This window comes from Nicotiana tabacum, chromosome 9 (genome assembly GCF_000715075.1).
Source record: "Nicotiana tabacum cultivar K326 chromosome 9, ASM71507v2, whole genome shotgun sequence".
Classification (NCBI taxonomy): Eukaryota; Viridiplantae; Streptophyta; class Magnoliopsida; order Solanales; family Solanaceae; genus Nicotiana; species Nicotiana tabacum.
The window spans coordinates 127,324,137-127,336,055 of record NC_134088.1 but is presented as its reverse complement, the minus strand read 5'-3'; the positions used below and the strand labels follow the sequence as shown (position 1 = coordinate 127,336,055).

Here is an 11,919-nt window from a genome sequence, read left to right as displayed (position 1 = left end):
GTATGAAGAAAGACATTGCAGAGTTCATTTCTAAATGCTTGGTATGTCAACAAATAAAAGTTGAACATGGAGTCCCAGCTGGTCTACTGCATCCCTTGTCAATACCTGAGTGGAAATGGAAAATGATAACGATGGACTTTGTTTCTGGACTTCCACGCACTCAAAGGAATCATGATGCATTTTGGGTCATTATAGATAGACTAACTAAGAGTGCTCATTTTTTGGCAATCAGAATGGACTACTCACTTGAACGTTTGGCAGAATTATACATTACTGAGATTGTGAGGATGCATGGAAGCCCTGTTTATATTGTGTCTTATAAAGATCCAAGGTTTACATCCAGATTTTGGTCTAGCTTGCAAGAAGCTTTGGGTTCTAGGTTAAATTTTAGTACCGCTTTCCATCCACAAATAGACGACCATTCTGAGAGGGTAATACAAATCTTGGAGGATTTGCTTCGAGCCTGCATTATTGAGTTTGAGGGTAGTTGGGACAAACACTTAGCCCTGATATAATTTACTTACAATAATAGCTACCAATCAAGTATAGGCATGCCTCCTTATGAAGTTTTGTATGGGAGAAAATGCAGAACGCCTCTTTGTTGGAACGAGGTTGGTGAAAGAAAATTGGTGGGTCCTGAGATTGTTCAACAAACTGAAGATAAGGTAAAAATCATCAAGGATCGCTTAAAAATTGCCTCAGATAGACAAAATTCTTATGCTGATCTTAAGAGGCGTGAAATTGAGTTTAAAGCGGGTGATAAGGTATTTTAAAGGTTTCTCCATGGAAGAAGATTATGAGATTTGACCAAAAAGGTAAACTTAGTCCACGATTAATTGGACCTTATGAAGTGCTTGATAGAGTTGGCCCAGTTGCTTATAAACTAGCTCTTCTACCAGAGTTAGAAAAGATCCACAACGTCTTCCATGTTTCAATGCTTAGAAGATACCGCTCAGATCCATCTCATGTTCTTCCTATTGAATCTATTGAGGTCAATCCTGATTTTACATATGGAGAAGAACCAATCCAAATCTTAGCGCGTGAGTTAAATGAGCTTAGAAACAAGAGCATCCCCTTGTGAAATTTCTTTGGAAAAATCATTCTGGCGAAGAAGCTACCTGGGAGCGAGAAGAGGATAAGCTAGTTCAATATCCACATTTGTTTAGGGACTAGTACCAGGTAAATTTCGGGACAAAATATATTTAAGGGGGAGAGAGTTGTAACACCCAAATTTTTACTAATATTTGTCTTTTTGATTGAGCATCTTTATAATGAGGAAATATTTTTACTTCGCACTTCCCAAACGTGAAATTGACAATACATGAAAATTCCTTACTCTAGGTTGTATTAATATTGACAAAGAAGTTCCATGGTGCTGCTATGTGTAACACTTAATATTATTTTGATGAATTGTTGTTAAATACATTATAATTAAGTTTTTGGACTGCCACCCTATCACGACCCAATTTAGGATCATGACCAGCGCTTAGGAGCAAGTGCTCCTAAGTAAGCTTCATCGGTATTTTATAGAAAATCGGACAAAGTCTCCCCTATTTTAGGACTATCCAAAAGTTTTCATGTCTCATAAACAATATACAACCAACCAATATTCACCTAAACCAACCACAAATCTTCATTAACTAGCCGTATTATAACAAATGAATACTCTTGACACTAATAAAAATGACTATGGAGCGACTCTAAGAGTTCAAAAGGAAAGACGATAATAATAATTAAACTCTTCACCCACGCGAACAAGTACGGGGCTCACCAGGATCTATCAACTCGTGTACTATAATTAACGAAATCCCCGCTCACGTCAACTGCTGAATTTATAAAAAAACAAAATAGCGGGGAGTGAGTCTCTAGCTCAGTAAGTAATAACACTTAACCACAACCGTTTTTAATTGGGGACAAGCCAGAAAACATGCTAGTATATTATACAAAATTATAATAAGAATGCCCTTTCAGAAACAATAAACAATAATCAGTCTCATCATGTGTTTCGTGTAACCAAATCAATTGAACAATTCGGTTATAAACTCGGTAAGCACTGTCTCATAGCAAATCTTTATGTTTGGGAGGTTTCCAAGAAAGCATCATATAATCTGTATCACTGTGTGGACCCCTTTGTAAAAGGAGTCAAATATAACTATAGGACTCGAGGGAAAACTACAACTGTATGCTAGTTCTATCTTTCCACTAGCGAGGGCTATAACTGTACTCGATAATCGGTAAATATAAGGTGCACCAGGTCTAATGAACCCGTCGTTAGCTACGGGATCCTTCAAAGTCTCCTCCCATTTATACTTTTTCTTGTAACCGGTAAATATTCATAAAAAAAGCATTCTCAAAATAATAAAGGGCATATCAGTTCTTATCAAATCATGTAAATCCATTTCGGTAATGGTAACCATATCTCAAGTAACAGTAAAACATGAACATTTTAAATAACGGTAAATATCTCCAGTAAACTGTTCAATACCATATCAAGTAAAGGACTTGTCCCACATGCAATTCCAAACATTCAGTAATACATTTTATTTTCAAAATAACATATAAACTATGGAGGTTATGAAAATATAAATTGTGGTAAGATTACTACTCACAGTACTCGTGCCGAAATACCAACTGCTTCACCTCGTGCAATCCGTACGACTTCCTTCAATCAATCTATAATCACATCATATGGACCTCGTATCAATTTTGTTGTTTAGGCTAATCCGTAAGTAATTTACAATATCCAACTCTTGGAGTTTCACGTTGATTCTCAATTATTTTTCAGTTGGATTTGTCCAGACCATGGGATAATTATTTTATATCTTAATCATGCTCCTTAAGCCATATGTAAACTTTTGAAATTTTACTGTAGAAAACGAAATTCCATATTGCTTTTAAACACTTCTAAAACTTGCTTAAGTTAAATAATTGCACTATGTCATCATTGAAGCAACTTTCTGTAAGGAGTTCTTCACTCAAATTCATCTATAATCTATCAATTCCAACTGTTTCACAGAATATATTCATCTGATTTTGAACCCGGTAGGCGCATAACTCTAAAACAAATAGAACTGTTGTCCATAGTAAAAAGAAATTTCCCAGTACCCTATAAAGTTTCATAAATTCAAAGAATACGGTAAACAAAACTATAGAGAAGAACTTACCATTCTTAAGTTGAAAGAGACCTGCCACAATTTACTTAAGCTTGAAAGCTTCTTGTTATTTGGTTTCGATTATTTGATGAATCTAAAACCTTTGCCGATAGGTTTAGTTGCGGCAGAAGCTTTGGCTTCGTTTCCCTTCCTTAATCCCCTTTTCTCTTTTTGTTTAATCTTTACTTTTATTTCCTACTTTTTATTATTATTATTATTATTATTATTATTATTATTATTATTATTATTATTATTATTACAATAATAATAATAATAATAATTATTATTATTATTATTATTTTTGTTTTAACTATTAAATTACTAATATGCCCTAATTTAAATATGGGGTATTACATTCTCCTCACCATATAAAATTCGGTCCCCGCATTTAACTTAAGTACGTACATATAGACTGAATTAAATGAAGATACTTGACTCGCATAAAATTTTTTTTACTTCCTAGTAGCTTATGCAATGGTGTGATTTCCCTATAAGACTTTCATGAATACAATTTCTTCTGTCTGTAACTTTTTTGTTAGTTGTCTTTCAATAATAGCGACTCGATCTTCCGCATAAGTTAATTTATCATCAAGTTGTACGGTCGGTACTTCAAGTACCTTAGAGGATTCCAATATATATCTTTTAGCATAGATACATGAAACACGGGATAGATAGACAATATTAAGAGGAAGTGTCAAACGATATGCCATAGCTCCCACTCGGTCAAGTATTTTATACAGACCTAAAAAGCTCGGGCTCAACTTACCTCTTTTTTCGAATCGTATCACGCCCTTTTAAGGAGATACCCGTATGAACACTTTGTCTCCAATTGTTTACACTAAGTCTCTTCTTCTCTTATCCACATAAGATTTTTGTCTGCTTTGAATTGTGAGCAATCTCTGTCTGATCAACTAGACCTTATCAATAGCTCTTTGTACTAAGTCAAGTCCCAATAAATTAGTCTCATCAGCTTCAAACTCTCTGATAGGAGAACGACAACTTCTACCATATAATTGTAACGACCCGACTTGTCGTTTTAAGAATTTACGCCCCATTCGGTGACTTAAGGTCTCGAGTAGCCTTGCAATATGTATTATGACCCGCGTGTGTGGTCAAATTTGATTTACGGATGATTCGGAGAGATTTGGGACACTTAGTCCCTGAGATGGAAGCTTAAGCCTTAGGATTTTTATCGTAGTCGGAACTATGTGAAGACGACTTCGGAATACAGTTATGTCGGTTCTGTTAGCTCTGTTGGGTATTTTGGACTTAGGAGCGTGTCCGGACTATGAATCTGAGGTCTGTAGCCAATTTAGGCTTGAAATGGCGAAAGTCAAATTTTTGGGAAGTTTGACCGGAGGGTTGACTTTTTGATATCGGGGTCGGAATGCGATTCCAAGATTTGGAACAGCTCTGTTATGTTATTTGGGACTTGCCTGCAAAATTTGAAGTCATTCCGGTTTGATTTGATGTGTTTCGGCACAAGATATAGAATTTGAAAGTTCAAAGTTCATAGATTTTGATTTGAGGTATGATTCGTCATTTTGATGTTGTTCGATATGATTTGAGGCCTCGAGCAGGTCCGTGTTATGTTATGGGACTGGATGGTGTGATTGGACGGGGTTGCTCGGGTGTGTTTCGGGGTGGTTCCGGACCAAGTTTGGGTGTTTTGATGCTACTGGTTGCTGGTTATGTTGTTGTTCTTCGCGTTCGCGAGGAGCCTCTAGCATTCGCGAAGAAGGATTTTGCTGTTGGGACTTTGTTCTTCGCGTTCGCGAAGAAGGAAATTTTGCTATTCGTCGTCTGATTTTAGAGGCTCATATCTCGCAATCTATAAGGAATTTGGAGATGATCCAAAAATGAAAGTTGTAGTCCTTTGTGTCTAGTTTTCAGAAAGATAAACAATTTTTCATTGGAATTGTGTACAAAAAGTTATGGTAGATACACTATAGGCTGTCCGGCAAGAATTTGGAAATCTCTGTTGCACAGGGCTGACTTTGGAAGCTTATATCTTGTAATCTATAAGGAATTGGGAGATGAGCAACAAATGAAAGTTATAGCTCTTGGAGTCTAGTTTTCAGAATGTCAAACCATTCATCATTTAGAGATTTGTATGAAAGTTATGACTATTAAACTAAAGGCTATCTGAGAAGAGTTTGAAAATGACTTTTGAAGAATTTGTTCATCGTGAACGCGAGGGGAGTCTCGCGAACGCAAAGAACAAATCCCTGGGTAGTAGAATAAAGTCCAAATTCGTGTCATTCTTCCATTTTTGGACCAAGGAAGCTCGGGTGAGGCGATTTTTTGAGAGTTTTTCAACGAAAATATTGGGGTAAGAATTCCTAACTTGATTTTGGTTAAATTACATGAATCTATTATTGTTTTTATCACTAAATTAGTGAATTGGGTTGAAAAATTTTGAAAACCCTCTTGGTTTAAATTTAAGATTTGGAGGTCGATTTGTTATTGGAATTCGATAAAATTGGTATGGTTGAAATCGTATCGGAATGAGTGTTCGTATTTCATGAAAATTATGTCGGGTTCCTATAGGCGAGTCCCGCGTTGACCTTTGTTGACTTTTTGGAATAAAATTTTAAGTCGACATATTATTATCTAGAATTATTTCCTATGAATTTTAATGATGTTATACAATTAATTTGGATAGATTTGAGCTGTCCGGAGGTCAATTCAAGCAAGAAGGCTATTTTGAAATATCAGCCTAACTTCAAAAAGGTAAGTGTCTTGCTTAACCTCGAGTGGGGAAATTACCCCTTAGGCATTGAGTCTTATATGCCATTTGTGAGATGTGAAAAGCCGTGTACGCGAGGTGACGAGTACGTACTCGGGCTTATACGTGCAAAATTCATTGAAATAAAGTCTTAGGCATTATTGCGTAGTAAATTGGGAAATTGTGGAAAATTATTAAATCATCTGTTTTCCATGCCTAAATCCTTATTGTTGAATTTGTTTTTATATGATAATTTGATATGATTGTTACTTAAAATATTTATGAAATTTCGTGAGTATTGTTGGTTTAATATTTCTTGGAAATTAATTCCAATATGAATCTTCTTATGCAAATAATTAATTTAAGCGAGCTTAAGAATAAGTATTAATATAATTATCTAATTTTGCATTAACGAAGGTTTTGCTTTATGCCGAGTAATTTCTATCTCTATTGATTGTTTTTGGGTGTTATATACATTGTGTGGAGCCTTGGGCTATTTTTTGTGAAATTAGTTGATTTTGTTATATCTTTAGAATTTGGTTGTGGCCATTGGGCAAATTGTGATATGAATTGATTTGTATTATATTGTCGTGTTAATTTCCCGTGTAAATTGTTATGTTGTGTGAGTTATTATTTTGGGGAGATAAGGGTGGCATTTCACCGTTGATATTATGTGGGTATAAGGGTGGCATTTCACTATTGTTGTGTTTGTTGGAATATTTTCTAGGCGGAGCGATAAGGGTGGCTATAGGAGCGATAATGGTGGCAATAGGAGCGATAAGGGTGGCTATTGATATTGTCTGGGCGGAGCGATAAGGGTGGCTATAGGAGTGATAAGGGTGGCAATATGAGTGATAGGGGTGGCTATTGTCAGGGACGATATGTGATGATGTGGGGTTGTGGTGTTGATAATTTTCATGTGATGTTGTGATTTTCTTGTGTTTATTTTTATACCTTGTGTAACTTGTCTTGTTGTTAGTAAATTGATAACAATCTGATTTATGTTGAAATTGAGAGCCTGTGGCTAATGACAAGCGGTTTATAAAATGAAATGTGGGCACGAGGTGCCGTGAGTAAATAATGAGGATATTTGGCACGTGAATTGTCCATGCAATTGTGATATGAAATGTGGGCACGAGGTGCTATGATGAAATGATAATGATAATTGGCACGTGAATTATCCGTGCAGTTGTGATATGAAATGAGGGCACGAGGTGCCGGGAAAATATGATAATTTAATTATGGGCACGAGGTGCCGTGGAAATATGAAAAATGGCCGAGACCCGTATTTTTATGATTATGAAATGAGGTGTCACATGGTGACTTTTTAATTGAAAGAATTATATTCAAAATATTTATTTGGAAGGATTTTTACTTAGAAAGTATTATATGAAAGAATTGTATTTGAAAGATAATTATTTGAGGAAATTATATTTGAAAAGATTTATTGAAAGAATTATATTTGAAAAATAACTATTTGAGAAAATTATATTTGAAAGAGAGTTATCTGGAAGAATTATATGTGAAAGACATTTATTTGAAGGACTTGATTTAATTAGGCGTAATTGTATTTATTAATTGTTGAGTGATATTAATGGTATTCTTGTTGTCTGTTGTGCATATCACTGGTTGTTTTATCCTGCCCTTATTATTATTTATTTACTATTATTTTGTATATTATATTGCATAGGTTATTAGACTAGTGAGTGTCTTGACTGTACCTCTTCTCTACTCCATTGAGGTTAGTCTTGATACTTACTGGGTACCGACCGTGGTGTACTCATACTACACTTCTGCACATTTTTGTGCAGAGCCAGGTATTGAAGATATCGGACTTGAGCAGAGTTAAAGCGCGATCATAAGGATTCAAGGTAGAGTTTCTTGGTCGTCGCAGTCCCTTGGAGTCTTTTCATTTCATTGTACTGTTAATTTTAATCAAACAGTATTGTATATTCGGTCCTCGTGATCATTCCATGTATTCAGTTAGAGTTCGTGACTCAGTACTACCAGTCTTGGGAGGTTGTACATTCATATTTGTTCCGCTGTTAGTTTTGGTTACTTATTTAATTAAAAATAAATGGCTCTAAAAATATAATTAAAATCGGCTTACCTAGTCTTAGAGACTAGGTGTCATCACGACGCCTGTCGTGGGATTTTGGGTCGTGACAATAATGCTTCGTACGGTGCCATCTGAATACTGGTCTGGAAGCTACTGTTGTAAGTAAATTCAGCTAAAGGTAGATAAGCATCCCAACTACCTCCAAACTCAAGAATGCAAGCTCTCAACATATCCTCCAAGATTTGTAGAGCACATTCGGACTTTGTGTTTGTGTGCAATAAAATCTAGTACTAAGATCTACTCGGCACCCACGTTGCTTGAAAAGGTTTTCAAATTGTGAAGTGAATGTGATCCTCTATTAGAGATGATGGACCATATAGCTCTATTGAGTCAGATAACTTTCTATTCATGTATATCTGTGCATATTTTACCTCACTATAAGAGGTTTTGACTAACAAGAAATGTACATACTTTGTAAGCCATTTTACAACTTTCCCACATATAATTATACCTCTAATTGTTTGAGTAATTTGATCATATAATGTATTGTAATTTTATTGTATTTCCACTTCAGAATCTTGAGTTGTTGCAGTGGGCCTGTGAGTCGCAAGGGCTTGCCTTAACATGCTGACATGTCAAATAGTCAGAAACAAAGTTAACGATTTTTTTTCCTACTTTCTTTTCCAACCAATCAATTTATTTTTTAGTCATGTTGCATCTTATAGACATGAGATATACAGTGTATCTAGAGTTGTGAGCTCCATCACGAATAACCTGTCTCAACCCATATATGTTTGCAACACATAATTAATTACATAGTCAGAGAATACCCTCACTATTAACAGTCATATCCTTACTTTTACCAGCTAGAAACTAATCTCGGTAATTACACAATCGCTCATCCTCGTCTTGGCTAGCTTTTATGGACTCTACATCAGGCTTGGCCAATAGCCAATAATGCCTTTGAATTTTTTTTCTCATATTAAACCTAATACGTGTACCCTCTAGTCTATGCATATCTTGTCCAGAAGTATCTTTACAGGAGCCATATGCGCCAAATCACCCATATTATTTTTTTTTGCATAAGCTATAATATTTATCTATCCCGAACAATACAAAACAGTACAATTATATCTTCAGTAGTTCCCTCCACCAACATTGCTAAATATTTATATCTCTATTAGTTTTAAATGTACTTCAGGCTCTTGTGCTAGGAATAATTCTCATAGGTTTCTTCGTATAAATAGTGTCTCTAAATCTTAAAAGGAAATACCACTATTACCATCTCCAAATCATGAGTAGCATAACACAACTTGATCTTCTTCAATTTCCTTGAAGCATAGGCTATCACACGACCATTTTGCATGAGAAAATATCCTAATCCTACCCTCAAAATATCACATAACATCGTGAATCCTCTAAAGCCTATTGGAATAAGGCTAATATTGGTGTGATTGTCAAATATGTATTGGGCTTCTGGAATCTCGTTGTACATTCCTCCATCCACAGAAATTTAGAGATTTTCTATGTTAACTTGGTGAGTGGGGGTGCTATTCTAGAGAAATCTTACACAAATGCCTATAGTAGCCTGTCAAGCCAAAAGCAATCTCTGTAGGAAAAATGTATCTCGACCATTTATGAACTGCTTCTATCTTATTAGAATCTACCATCTTTTCATTCTTAGATACCATGTGTCCTATGAATACCACTGAGTCTAGCTAATTGAAGAACTTGGTAAAAAGTTGATTTTTCTGCAGTGTCTTTAATATATTTTTCAAGTAATTCTCGTGCTCTTCCTGGGTACGAGAATATACCAGAATATAGTAAGTAAAAACTATGATTTGTTTTTTCAAAAATAACTTTGAACACCATATTTATTATATACATCAATGCAGTTGGAGCATTGGCCAATCTAAAGGACATCATAAGTAACTCATAATGTTTGTACCGAGTACTTGAGGCAAACATCGAAATATCTTCCTTTCTTATTCTAAGTTGATGATAACCAGACTAAAGATTAATGGCTCCTTGTAACTGATCAAACAAGTTATCTATACAAGACAAGGGATATTTGTTGTGTATTGTTATCTTATTTAATTATCTGTAGTTGGTGCATATTCTTAAAGACTTATCCCTTTTTGTTTTCAAACAATATTAGTGTACCCCATGGCGCAACACTTCATATGATAAAACATGTATCTAGTAGGTCTTGCAATTGTTCATTAGCTATCTCAACTTCGTTGGTTCCATATGATATGGTTTACGTGTCAGGTGTCAAATCAATACCGAAGTTTATTTCTCATATTGGAGGTAGTCCTAGTAATTCTCAGATACAATAGAAAATCCCTCACTATGATACTTTTATTTTTCAACCTGAGTTTCACATCTCTTGGATCTCTTTACGAAAGTTACGAGACCCTAACAAATTTTATTCAATAATTGTAGAGCCTTCTTAAATGCTATAACCTCGACTATCACTGGGATATGATTCTTTTTCTTTTCTTTTCTTTTTTAAAATTAGGTTTTCTAGATACGTCAATCTAACCACCTTCGCATGGTAATAAAAGATAATGTAATAAGATAATAACCAATCACAACTATAAGCACGTCAAAATTAACTAGGTCAAGTACAATTTGGCTAGATAGGGTATCCTCTCACTCAACTTGAATCTGATAAGCTTAATACAAAGTTTCAACTGTACGAGATTCTTCCATAAAAGTGGAAACTATTAAAGGATCTCATAATATCTCAAGATGTTATTTATCTAACTCTTCGTCCCATATAAGAAAAATAAATTCATACTGCGAGATTTTCTAGTCTCTACTTTCTTAAATGAGTTCTTAGTTGCATGACAATCACATCCAGTTCTTAAATTATTTTTTTGCTAGCAAGTTCAACTTCCACATAATAGGTCAGAGTCTTCGTATGTGAGAGTATTGCCTTATTTAAACGGTTAACCAACCATTAGACAAGCCTCTAAACCTAAGGCATCATGTACCTAGCCAGTTGATAAAGCCTGGAGTTACATGTCAGTACATCCATCATCTAAATTAATTTCTTAAGTACCTATCAGGTTTGCGCTTTCGACTATCGAGAAGGAAATGATTCATAAAAAGTTTACTAAACTTATTTCTAATTCATTTTTTTCACTCCTAACCGCGTCCCTAACAATATGGTTTCGTTCCATATATGTGTCATATACTCTAGTCGGTAAGTAGCTAGATCAACAAGCCTCTCGCTGAAACATTATAGAACTTAGAATGCTTTAAGTATTTCGTCAAGAACCTCTTAGGATCCTCTACATTAACAGAAAATGGTAAACTTAGTGGCTTCAATTTTAGGAACTCTATTAGAGAAATATCTTGGTTCCTGACTTAGTCTAAATGCATGAGGCTTCTAGATCCCTTTGTTGTTGACCATTCTTCTCTTGTCTATCAAATATATCCATCGAGACCTCAATTTACCTTGCATGAAGGTATGTATTTTTGTAATGGCACTCTCCGGGTGCTATAGTGGTGAACTCGTACTAATTTCAAGAATAGACTCTATTACACATCTTAGTGGAAAAACAGGCCTTTCATTGGCCTTTTCTACTACTTGTGTCATTTTTCGTTGTTAGGAGACGATTGCCTATCTAGTGGCAACATTTGATGTCTTTGAACCTCTAGCCAAATACTATTATCGGGGTCAGATCAGTCACCCCAAGAGCAAGGTAAGGAGTTCTTGGGGGGAGGGAGCAGAGGGTCTATCGGAAACAGCCTCTCTACCCCAGGGTAGGGGTAAGGTCTGCGTATAAACTACCCTCCCCAGACCCCCACTAGTGAGAATATACTGGGTTGTTATTGTTGTTGTTGTTGTTGATCTGAGTAATACAGGAAAAGGATAAGGATGACAGATTTAGTTATTTGACCCTAATCGCCACATACGTACGGAAGAATAAGAAAGAAAGACAAGACACATCCTATCACGCCCTCGCAAA

General features: G+C 35.4%; 1 protein-coding gene across 1 annotated transcript; it reads left to right on the top strand.

Annotated features, from left to right (window-relative positions):
* The first annotated feature begins 551 nt into the window (after nt 1-551).
* LOC142164145 (uncharacterized) lies at nt 552-1,081 on the top strand. Its single transcript, XM_075221335.1, has 2 exons — nt 552-665; nt 776-1,081. Exons 1-2 carry the CDS (start codon nt 552-554, stop codon nt 1,079-1,081), a joined length of 420 nt encoding a protein of 139 aa, XP_075077436.1.
* The last annotated feature ends 10,838 nt before the right edge of the window (nt 1,082-11,919 follow it).